Here is a 12,593-nt window from a genome sequence, read left to right as displayed (position 1 = left end):
AAAATTCAACATATTTTCCGTTTTGAAAGAAAGAAGCTCATAAAATTTTGGGGGCCAAAGGCGGGAATATAAAAATTTTAAAATTTTTTTTTATTACTTAAGGAAAAAAAAAAAATCAAAAAAAGGGGGGCATCCTATGGATGGAACCAGAATTTTGTCTTTTAGAGGGTCAAAACAAGAACAGAGTTTTTTATAATTCAAGTAAGAAATAATTAAGCTTATCAAAAAAAGAGTAAGAAATAATTAAGATTCAAAACCGAATTAATACATGAAATATAAATACAGTATCTATTTAGTATTAATAAAATATAAACAAAAAAAAACACGAATAGTTGTTTCTTAATACTTTGCAACTTCTCTTTTGATGTATAAAATCAACAAGTTTGTTAAAATATTGTTTTCCATTTTATTGAAAAAGTTAGTTTTGATAATATTTATGAGTGAAAATGTTCATTCCATATTTGCAATAGAAATTGGAAGAATAAAAACAAGTGCAACCACTTTGTAAACATATTAATGGTTTATTGATTTTTGATTCCGGAGTAGCCATTGGCATGATTTAAAAAGCATTTAACAATGATTTTTTGAAGGGCAGATGTCCAACTACATATGCTCATAATGGTGAAGTTTCATTTTCAATACTAGTTTTTTTTTTCTTCATAATTTTTGAATTCTTACATATATAAATTTCAACTGGCAAACAAATATTATTAATTCTAATAGAATTCTTGTGATTTTCGAGAATTCAAAGTTAAGAATAAGCAATTCTATTATATGTTTATTAAATTGATGATTTAAATCTTGTAATTGAAAATTTACTATAGCATATAAAAATCTAATAAATAATAATACTCAATTATAAAATCATCTTACTCATGGGAGAAAAACAAGTACCAAACAATCATTTGGGTGGAGCTAGATAACACATCAGTACCCATATCTCAAAATTCTTAACTTTTAATTTTTGTCCCTAAATAAGCAAACAGCCAAATGTCATACAAAATCATAGTTTTAATACAAAATTTATTCATTTTTTTAGCAATGTTTATGCACACACACATATATACAGTTTTATTAGTTCTATTAGTGAAAGTAGATTTTTTTTTTCCCTTGTGGAAGAGAGCGATAGATCACATATATGGATTAGGTGGACACTTTGATTTTTCCGGTTTTGAGGAATTAATTCCTAATTTAGGGGGGGGGGGGAGGGAGTATGAATTTTTAATCCAAATGTCTTTATCACACTACATTGTTGTATAAGTATTATTATTATGCTATTATTAGTTATAAATTCATGCGATGCATGAGAATATATAATTATTTTGTAATATATTATAATTCATAATTTATTCTATAAAATTTATTAAAGATAATATGTTCAACTCAAAAATTCAACTATTTCTGAGTATTTTCTATCTCTCTATTTTTGCAAATGTATAATTTTTTTATTGAGTGTTTTTTTTTTAAAGCCAAACTATTGTCTGGAGCAACCTAAATGACTCGACTTATTCTTAACCCATTTTAAATGACCCACTTCTAGACCTGAACCCAATTGGCTTGACTGACCTGGACTGCCTATTTTGCCACATCTACCCAGACCTCCTTTTATTACTTGACAAAGACAAAAGGAAAAGCAGGGTTAGATGAAGCAGCTCATATACATCTATAACTTAAGAATAAAATAAAGGACTAGCAACCCCACTAGCCTTTTCTTTATCCATTAGTCATCCCCTTATGTCTCTTTAATTGATTTCTTTATCAGTACTTCTGTCTCTTTCTAATGTCCAAAACTCCAAATTCAAAGGCACAGCCTATGAGCAAAGCAAATGGTTTTGGAGTCCAAATACCAGGGTATTTTTCACAAACTGCTGGCAAAACTACCTATAGTTTTGCACCCAAAATCTTCTCACCTGCCACTATCTTCACACATTATATAAGATTCCTTCCCTTACATTGAGCACCATCAAAATTTAAAATTTAAAATTCAAAATCTATTTTTCATTATCCGAATTTCCAAATTTCCATTTATTTCAGTTCCAATTTAGAGTAAGAAAGAAGTATGAGTTCAACAAGTAAAGCTTCTTGGATGGTGGCAGCAAGTATTGGGGCAGTTGAGGCTTTGAAAGACCAAGGTGTTTGCAGATGGAACTATCCTCTAAGGTCACTTCACCAGTATGCGAAGAACAATATCAGATCATACTATCAAGCCAAGAAACTCTCAACTCAGTCTTCCTCGGCTATATCTAGCAAAGCGAACAACGAGAAGCTAAAGCAGTGTGAACACTCTTTGAGAAAAGTCATGTATTTGAGTTGTTGGGGTCCTAATTGATCCCCTACACTTCTTGTAAATATAAGGGCAAGTTTTGAATGAATATAAATTGGTTCATCCCAAATTTTTGTCTGTTATACTTATCCCTGCCAATTTCATTTTACTAATGGTCGATTTAGGATAGCAGTTGGAGCTTTTTACTATTCAAGTTTTATAGTCATTGAGAATTGCTAATATTTGTATATGTGTGACATGTTGCTCTTTGCTTTCTATCTTCATTTTTATAGGTAAGTTTGGGTTATAGAATGATCTGAATTTGTTATATTTTTAACAGGATAAATCTGATCTGAGAGAGATTCAAATGATTTTTGATGATGTGCTAAAATTGTCAGTGAGTTGTGGGCTCCAAGTCGCTCTAATGGGTACCTGTGAATAAGAACAATGGGACCAAACAGAAGGCATCGGTGTGATACCGGTCAAAAACCCTCCGAAGGTCAAGTTAGTGAATGAGAAGTCTCTATGAACTCTATAGTGAAAGAGCTAGAGAGTTTCTGCGTACTTGCGAAAAGAGGAGGTCTGACACTTATATAGTAGTAAGTGGTAAATCGAGATCCCTTGAGAGTGGGGATTTTTCCTTATGGAGAATATTTGGTACTAGGGTTTCCGAGATTATAAGGTGTCTTTCCATACGAGAGAGATATGAATCTATAGCAGGTTCACCTTGCGTGATTAGCAAGATGTTTCCTTGTATGGATTTTCGTAAGGGTCAACTAAGGCCATGCTGGACCTGTCAGCTTTTGATTTTCTTGTCGACCTTCTGTTTGCTTGTCGAACATTTTACTCGTCGGGGTTTAGCGTGGCCTCGTCGCTTTTTATACCATTACTCTAGTCCTTTCATTTACTCTCGAGGGAACAACGGACCTGTAGGCACTGTCTGTTTCCCTTGTATGATGTGTCTTGGGCCTTAATAAAACATCCCCATTAGCTGCCCCCTACTCCATGGCTCCGTCGGTTCCAGTTGATGAACTGTGGAGTACTGTGGGTATTTATGGTCTTTAATTACAATTTTATCAAAGAGGGTGTCATTAAATGGAGTGAGCAGCTCTAGGTCTTAAATGTTAGGTGACACGTGGTGCTTGCTGGTTGGCCTCGTTTCCAATCATGGGTGTTGCTTTGTATACCACGCCTCTTTTCTCTATAAATAGTTCTTCTTTCTTCAGTCATTTCTTTTACTTTACGTTATTCTTCATCTTTGAGAGCTTTGAGACCAGAGTATACACCCCAACCCGTCTTTCATAAGAAATTGTCGCCTGCGCCTCCGTTAATCTCATGAGTTCCATTACTTTTACAGTGCCGTCTACTTATTCTGTAAGTCCTCTTCTTCCCTCCTGTTTTTTCTTTATATTTTCATCTTTTCTAGCTAGTCATGACCTCTATAGATACCTATCAAATAGGTTCTTAGAGTACCTCTATCACTTGTAGGTGAATAGATGTCAAGTGATAGAAAGCAATGAGTGAACATTCATCAGTCCTTGAGGTTGCGGGCTACGACGAACTCTACTCGTCAAGTTGTGAGCCTGAGGAATATTTATCCTCGTCCCCAGAAAGGGAACCATCTGGCCATTCCCTTGCTGAGGAGGAAGAGGAGTATAAAGAAGACGAGTAGGCCTTGGGTGACGAGGATGAGGATGGAGAAGGAGAAAGTTAGGGGGATGATGAGGGCGACGTCGAAGAGGTAGAGCATTAAGAGGTCGATGACAGTTCTAGGCCCTTCATCCTTCCCCTTATATGGACAGTGAATGACTTTTACCCAACCACGTCCCCAAACATTTTTAACAAGCTTCATGTCTGTTTCCAAATCTCAAATGACATTCCAATCCATCTACTGAGGAAGCATGTGAGTTGTTACTCTGGGAAAACAATAGACGTCAGCATGTACGACGACATGTTTGCTGCCGGTCTAAGGTTGCCATTGACAGAGTTACACCATCAGCTGGCCAATTACCTTAGGTTATCCATTAGCCAGATAGCCTAAATGCTTGAAGGATATTCCAAGGGCATAGGTGATATGGGGTCAGTTAAGTGGTGGCAAGCGTCATCTTAGCCTTGGCGAGTTTTCTATTGTTACAAGCCTCAACAGATCACCTCGTCAAAAGGAATTTGCCATTTCTTAGTGAGGAAGACGTCGCTTAGATTGGTGTCGGATATGCCTAAATCAAATAGAAACTGGAAGGACATATATTTTTTTGTTCAAGGGACGGATTGGGTGTGTGGGCCCAAGGAGCGGATAGCCTGCCCGACGGTTTCGATAATACCTAGGGCATTGTTAGGGAGTCAAGTGGGCCGTCCATCTTTATTATTTTGTACCCTGCTGCTTCTATTAATACTTATATACTGTTTGCTGTTTTCAGCCCAGGATCGTCTTAAGATTACCGACAAGTAGGAGAGCTTCATTAGGCGTGTCTTGGGGATTCCCTTCAAGCAAAGGAAGTGGAAGGATTTAGTCACACTTGATACTATCCACACCTTCTGTGGTGGTCTAGTGCTGATGCTAGAAGCCCGTCGGTTGCAAGCATTCTCCCACCATCGTAAGTTCTTTTACCTGTCTAGCATTTTTACCTTTGTTTTACTCCTTCCATTGCCTTTATTTGTTTTGTGTTCCTTAGAAATGGACGTATGAAGGCAGAGAACACTGGTGAGGAAAGCTGTTGCTGCTAGCAAGCAGAAGGAGCAAGTGTCAAGATCAGCTCCTAATGTGGGCTCTAAAACCACACTAAAGAGAAAACCTAATGCTAAAGATGACTGCTCGTTGAAGAAGGGGATAGGTCTTTTGATTGAGGAGCAATAGCAAAGGGCTTTGTCGCCTCTTCCTCCCCCTCGTCATGGAGCTGAGAAGGGTTTAATAACGGGGAAGAGACCTGTCACTCCCAACCCTGTCCAGAGGCTTGTTACTTACAAGGATTACGTCGTCAAGATGGTTACCTCAATCATTAAGGAGATGGACTTGGATCCATGTGGCAAGCACACGTCGAAGGACTTGGGGGCTTCTGGCCTCTATGTCCTATCAAGGGTATGTCCTCATCACTTATATTGTACTCCAATTATATTTTTACTCTTGATTTTAATCGTCATGCTTTGTTTTAGGTCTTGGTGCGTATGAAGGCCTTTAGGACAAGTGCGTGGCCAGTGAAGGGGTGATCCAACAGTTTCGTAAGCACCTAGAAATAGAAAACAAAGAGCGAGCTCAATACTTAGAGGCCGATCGTGCCCTTAACTAGGAGTTGATGGCCAAGACTAAGGCCCTTGTGGAGGAGACCCGTCAGCTTGAGGAAGCGGAAAAATTGAAGACCAATTTGGCAACAGAGTTAGTCGCTCTTCATGAACAGATGGAGAAGGCCAGAGTCGACGCCGTGGCGGAGTTTTGTATTTCTCAACCCTTCTTTGATGCGTGTGGCTACTACAATAATGGATTCAAGGATTGATTGAAGCAGGTGAGAGCTACTTATCCTAACCTTGACCTATCCTAGATCATAATAGATGACACCGTCCCGTCGATGCCTGAAGGAGACGACACCATTAGCGATGAGACCATTGACTCTATTCGTATCGTTGAGCAAGAGGTGAAGGAGGTTGACGGCGTGGTCATTGCCTAACCTGTTCCTGGCAGTCCCGACATAGTTATGGTCCTGTCTACTGAGAACCTAACTACGGCCGACGACCTGCCCGTATGGAATCCTGTAATTCTTGATGCCCCTCTGTCTTGACTTCTCTTTTCTTTTGTATTTACGTTTTTTGTAGAATTATTTGTAAGACAGTAATTAATGACCCCTCTTTTTGGGGCTTTCATGTAAAAACATTTACCCATTTGGGGTACATTAAGGCTTGGTAAAGTTTCTAAGACCAGGTACCCATCGGTATCCTTGGTCATTCATCCACCACGCAGGTAAAACTTGGTAAATTTTCTAAGACTAAGTACCCGTTGGTATTCTTGGTTGTCCGTCCACCCCATAGGTATGACTTAGTAAAATTTCTAAGACTAGGTACTTGTCGGTATCCGTGGTTGCTCGTCCACCCCATAGGTAGCACATTGTGTGGATTAGATAGTCCATTGAAGGGTAAAGAGTAGAACAAAGTTTTTGATAATGCATCCGAGTCTTATTAATAATAAAAGAGCTAAAAAGAAACTCAACATCCTTAGAGTCTTAACATCTTTTGACATAGAAATGGAAAAATGAAAAGAAAGAGATAAAATAAGGTGCATCTGAATACTACTGGTAGTACTTCCTCAAGTACTCGGTGTTCCATGGGTGATGGAGCTTTTGCCTGTCGAGGGTTTCCAAGTAGTAAGTCCCCTTCCTATGGTAGTCGGCAATTTTGAATAGTCCTTCCTAATTGGGGCCCAGCTTACCCTGTGAGGGATCTTTGGTAGCTGTTGTCACCTTCCTTAGGACTAGGTCCCCAACCTAAAAATGACGAGACCTGACCTTGGTGTTGTAGTACTTTGCCATATGGTCTTGATAACGAACCATCCTTTGTTCTGCCATTGCTTTGATTTCATCAAGAAGATCTAACTGTAGGCACATCCTTTCTTCATTTTTTTTCCTTTATCATGGTAGGATACTCGATGGTTGGTCAGTCCCACTTCTGCCTAGATGATAGCCTTGTGTCCATATGCAAGGCGAAAAGGTGTTTCTCATATAGGTGTGCAAACAGTTGTCCTATATGCCTATAGGACACCAGATAACTCATCTAGTCATATGCCTTTTACCCCCTCAAGCTGAGTCTTGATCATCTTGAGCAAGGATCGATTTGCGACTTTAACCTAGCAGTTGGCCTGGGGGTGAGCAAAAGAGGAGTAATGATTCTTGATTCCCAACTGTCGGCAGAAATCTTTGAATGTGTCATTGTCAAATTACTTCCCATTATTTGAGACGATGACCTTGGGGATTTCGAAGTGGCAAATGATGCTATTCCAGACAAAGCCGCAGACATTCTTCTCCGTGATAGTGGCCAATGGTTCTGCTTTGACCCATTTGGTGAAGTAGTCGATCCCTATGATGCGGAACTTGAGTTGTCGTACAGTGATAGGGAAGGGCCTAATTATGTCCAATCCCCATTGGGCAAAAGGATAGGGAGCGCTCATCAGCGTAAGTTCCTCAGTTGGTTGCCATATGATGTTGTTGAAGCATTGTCACTTGTCACACATCTTCACGTAGGACTGGGCGTCCTTCTGCATAGTGGGCCAGTAGTATCCAGCTCGTATTAGCTTGTGAAGCAGTGAATGTGCCCCTGAATGGTTCCCGCGTATTCCATCGTGTACCTCTCTCATGACATAGTCTATTTTGTCGGGGATTAGGCACCTCAGATACGGACAGGAGATACGGACAGGAGAACATGTACCTCTACTTTGTCTAATGATTCCTAGGGGCAAAACATGTACCTCTACTTTGTCAATGGTGAGAGAATATTAAATGAAGGATAGTACCTAACTGGGGATGTCCGTATATTTGGCGGATGCTGCTTTGGCCAAATGGTCTGCCTGTTCATTATCTTCTCTTGGGATTTGTATGAACTTAACTGAGAATTCCTTACCCATCTTACTTTGACCATGCTTAAGTATTCTTTCATTCGTTCCCTTTTCGCCTTGTGGTCGCCATTGATGTGTCTAACCACAACTTGTTAATCGCAGTCTATGACAACTGACTTAGCTCCTACTGCTTGAGCTAAGTCGAGGCCCAAAAGAATTGCTTCATATTCGACCTCATTGTTGGTTGTTGAGAACTGGAGGTGAACCGCACATTCTATTGTATCTCCCTCTGGTGACTATAGCAGGACCTCGCTCCTTTGGCTCGTTAGTTAGACAAACTGTCTGTTTATATCATCTATGCCATCGGTTTCTCCTCTTCGTCTTTTCCCATCGTGAATTTGGCTAAAGCCTGTGCTTTGATTGCATTGCGGTCCTAGATCAATATTAGACATCAAAATTGCCAAGCTCAATCGTCCACAGAACCATTTGTCTCGTTGCCTCTGAGATGCTCATCGTCTTTCGCAGCGGCTTGTTTGTTTGGACTACTATGGCGTGTGCTTGGAAGTACGACATGAGTTTCCAGGTAGCCATGATCAGTGCGAAGGCCAGCTTCTCCATTGGGGGATATCTCCCCTTAGCTCCTTGGAGTGCTCGAGTGGTGTAATATACGAGTAGCTGTACTTGGTCTTCCTCCCGTATAAGAGCAGAATTGACAGCCGTTAGAGATACATCTAAGTAGAGGAAGAGCTCTTCGCCAGGCTCGAACGAACTAAGTAATGGTGGGGATATGAGTTAAGCCTTCAGTTCTTCAAATGCCCCCTAGCATTCGTTGGCCCACTCAAAAGCCTTCCTTAGTACCTTGAAGAAGGGTAGACACTTATCCGTCGCCCTAGAGAAAAAACGGTTAAGGGCTGCAATCCTGCCATTCAAGCTTTGCACCTCCTTGATGTTCTTTGGAGCCGCCATTTCCATTATAGCCCGTACCTTGTCGGGATTAGTTTCCATCTTGCCCGGTGACATAATAAAGCTTAGGAACTTCCTTGACACCACACTGAACACACATTTACTGGGTTGAGTTTAATATCGTAACGACGAAGGTTACTGAATATTTCCCAAAGATCGTCTAAATGGCTGACTTCCCATATGCTTTTTACGAGCATGTCATCTACGTATACTTCTATATTTCTCCCAATTTTCTGTGTGAGCATCTTGTTCATAAGCTTTTGGTACATCACCCCTGCATTATATAATCTAAACGGCATGACTTTATAGCAGAAGAGTCATTAGCTTGAGACAAATCAGGTTTTCTCTTGGTCTGCTTCATGCCTGGAAAAGGCATCGATGAAACTTAGCAACTGGTGGCCAGCCATAGAGAGTATGAGGAGGTCAATACGTGGAAATGGATAGCTATTTTTCGGGCATGTTTTATTTAGATCGGTGAAGTCCACGCACATTCTTCATTTGTCATTTGCTTTTTGACCATGACCACGTTGACCAACCATTCGGGGTAGTAGACTTCTTTAATGAAATCTGCTTCCATCAATTTGCGTACTTCTTCAGCTATGGCTTTGTCCTTTTCTTGGGCTAAGACCCTCTTTTTTTGCAAAACTAGAGGGACGGACGGGCATAGGTTGAGCTTGTGTACCATGGTACTAGGGCTGGTCCTTGGCATATTCTTGTGACTCCAAGTGAAGACGTCTCGATTGTTCTTTAGGAAGAGGACAACCTCTTTGCGAATCGAAGGGTTGGCTTATGTGTTGATGCACATGGTTCAGCCTGGGATGTTATCATTTAAGGAGACTTCCTCTAGGTCTTCTGTGGGTTCTACTGTTACCATCCTCTCCTTGATGTTCAACGCCTATAGGTGATCATCCATTTCCAGCATGGAGACATAACATTTGTGGGCAGCCATTTGGATCCCTTGTGCCTTCCCTATTCCATACTCTGTTGGGAATTTTACCAACATGTGGTACGTGGATGTAGTTTCCCTCTATGCGTTAAGCATAGGTCGACTAATGATGGCATTGTAGGTAGATGAGCAATCAATCACAAGGAACTAACCTCCCTAGTGAGCTGCTGAGGGTATGTCCTAATGGTTATCGGCAAGGTAATGGTCCTTACAGGGAAGACCTTGGTGCCACTGAAATCCACTAGTGATGTGTTTGACGGTAGAAGGCATTCCTTAACAATCATCATCTGTTGGAACGCTAGGTAGTAGAAGATATCTGCCGAGCTCCAGTTATCTACTAGAACCCACCGGGTATTGAAATCTGCAATTGACAGGCTGATGACCAAGATGTCATCATGAGGATTTCTTAGATGACCTCGCCATAGTGTTCCCTTCTACGATTACTCTTATCTCGTTGAGCGGGGCTTTAGGTCTTTCTTCAACCTGTCGGTTGGGCTCGGGGTCCCTTAGCGAGTTTTCATTGCCCTTAGCAAATCATTGCAACTTCCCCTATTTGATGAGGGCCTGATTTGCTGTTTGAGGTCGTAATACTCAGAGGTGTCATGTCCATCGTCCCGGTGGAAGTGGCAATACTTGTTTCGAGGCCTTTTGCTTGGATCGCCTTTTATTTTGTTTGGCCATGTTAGTGTCGCGTTTTCCCTTATTTGTGTGAGGACTTGATCTAGCGAGGTATTCAAGGGGGTGAAATTTGACGTCCTCCCCTTTATCTCCTTTCATCCCTTCGTTCACTCGTTCAAGACAACTTCCTTCCTCTGTCCAAATTATGGTCGTCTTGTCGTTGTCACTTCCTTGGCCCATCCCCCCGGGTTATCATTGTGTCTTCGGTATTCATGTATTTTGTGGCCTTGTACAACATTTTGGTCATTGTCTTTAAGTAATTTTTTTTAAAGGGAGAAGAGAAACTCCCCTAGTTGTAACCCACAGGTGAAGGCAGTAACGAGGACATTGTCGTCAGCTTTGCCGATCAAGAGTGCCTCTTTATTGAGATAGGTTACGTATGACCTTAGGCTTTCATCTTCCCACTGTGTAATGCTTAGTATGGCTGCTGAGGATCTTTTGTGTCTTTGTCCCTTGATGAAGTGAGTGACAAAGTGTCCATTCAACTCTTTGAAGGTTGAGACAGTGTTTGGGGTGAGTTTGCTGAACCACACCTTTGTTGGCCCCTTTAGTGTGGTAAGGAAGGTCTTGCACATGATTTCGTCCGAAACTCTTTGCAAGTGCATAAGGGTTTTGAATGACTCCAAATGGTCCAATAGGTCCCACAAACTATCATATGCCTCTACATGTGGTATTCGGAACTTGGTCGGAAGGGGGAAGGACTAGTTCATCTAAGTTGGTGGATACTCGTCCTCTTAGGGCATTCATCGTCATATCCATCTTTTCTTTCATCGTCTACATTTCTTGTGCCATGTGGAATGTGCCGACTTCTAGCTCAGAGGGGCGGTTGGTATCCTACTGATCTTGCCTGCTAACGACATTGCTTTCTTCTTAGTCATCACTTTCTTGGTGAACATTCATTGGGGGATAATTGTTATCACGTTCTTCCCTGTCTTGTCTTTCATTTTGATCATTTGGCTCCTGGTCATTCTACTGCTCCAGCTGTCATTCCAATTTGTGGTTCTGTTAAGTGAGTCGTTCAACCGTTGCGGCAAAGGTTTGCACTTGCCTTTCTAATGCGCTGGACGGGTTCTCTGTCTCTTGGTTGGTAGTGGCCATTGATCATGTTAGGACCATACAACTCTTTGTCTTTGAAATGGCGATATGACTTATCACTCGTTCCTACAGACAGTGCTAACTGATAATGTGCTAAAATCGTCAATGAGTTGTAGGCTCTAAGTTGCTCCAATGGGTACTTGTGAATAAGAACAATGGGACCAAATAGAAGGCACCGATGTGGTATCGGCCAAAAACCCTCCAAAGGTTAAGTTAGCGAATAAGAGGTTTCTATGAACTCTATAGTGAGAGAGCTAGAGAGTTTCTGCGTACCTACAAAAAGAGGAGGTTTGATGCTTATATAGTAGTAAGTAGTGAATCGAGATCCCTTGAGATTGGGGATTTTTCCTTATGGAGAAGTTCTGGTACTAAGGTTTCCGAGATTATAGGGTGTCTTTCCATATGAGGAAGATATGAATTTGTAGCAGGTTCACCTTGCGTGATTAGCAAGATGTTTCCTTGTATGGATTTTCATGAGGGTCAAGTAAGACCATGTTGGACTCATCGGCTTTTAATTTTCCCATCGACCTTTCGTTCGCCCGTCGGACATTTTACCCGTCGGCGTTTAGCGTGGCCCCGTAGCTCCTGTCCTTCCATTTACTCCTGAAGGAACAATGGACCTGTAGCCGCCGTCAGTTTCCCTTGTATGACATGTCTTGGGCCTTAGTAAAACATCCCCATCAATTTTATTTAGCCATTTTATAGTATCTGTTCTGTTACAAGAAACGTGACTAAAATCTTTCTTTGATTTTTACCGATGAAAATAAATTGCAATCAGACAATGTAAAGGGGGGTTTCTGTAGAGTTTTGGATGAGTTCTACGATGACAAGAAGTAGATAAGCATTTTATGAAAATTGCCACCTTGTCCGTCACCAATATGGATGGAGCTAGATATTAATACAAGGTCAAGGGTATTGTATTTGATTTCTTGAAGCTAGAACCTATTGAATATTTGTAGAATTTAGAAAATTCAACATATTTTCCGTTTTGAAAGAAAGAAGCACATAAACTTTTGGGGGGCCAAAGGCTAGAATATAAAATTTTTTATTACGTAAGGAAAAAAAAAAAAATTCAAGGGGGGGGGGGGTGAATCCTATGGATGGAACCAGATTTA

At 40.8% G+C, this 12,593-nt stretch overlaps 1 protein-coding gene and 1 long non-coding RNA gene across 2 annotated transcripts; both read left to right on the top strand.

The window, feature by feature from the left end:
• Positions 1-1,819: 1,819 nt before the first annotated feature.
• LOC111990500 (uncharacterized) lies at positions 1,820-2,393 on the top strand. Its single transcript, XM_024022274.2, has one exon. The coding sequence runs from the start codon at positions 2,060-2,062 to the stop codon at positions 2,327-2,329; it is 270 nt and encodes an 89-aa protein (XP_023878042.1). The 5' UTR covers positions 1,820-2,059; the 3' UTR covers positions 2,330-2,393.
• Positions 2,394-4,585: 2,192 nt separating this feature from the next.
• LOC136068833 (uncharacterized) lies at positions 4,586-6,198 on the top strand. Its single transcript, XR_010630152.1, has 2 exons — positions 4,586-5,339; positions 5,414-6,198. It is a non-coding gene; the product is annotated as an uncharacterized LOC136068833 (long non-coding RNA).
• The last annotated feature ends 6,395 nt before the right edge of the window (positions 6,199-12,593 follow it).

This window comes from Quercus suber, unplaced genomic scaffold, assembly GCF_002906115.3.
Source record: "Quercus suber isolate HL8 unplaced genomic scaffold, Cork oak 2.0 scaffold_137, whole genome shotgun sequence".
NCBI classification, from domain to species: domain Eukaryota; kingdom Viridiplantae; phylum Streptophyta; class Magnoliopsida; order Fagales; family Fagaceae; genus Quercus; species Quercus suber.
The sequence above is the reverse complement of the archived record's forward strand: the minus strand, read 5'-3'. Positions and strand labels throughout refer to the sequence as shown.

Coding starts and splice junctions, on each gene's coding strand:
- LOC111990500 (XM_024022274.2), top strand. CDS start 2,060: ATGAGTTCAACAAGTAAAGCTTCTTGGATGGTGGCAGCAAGTATTGGG.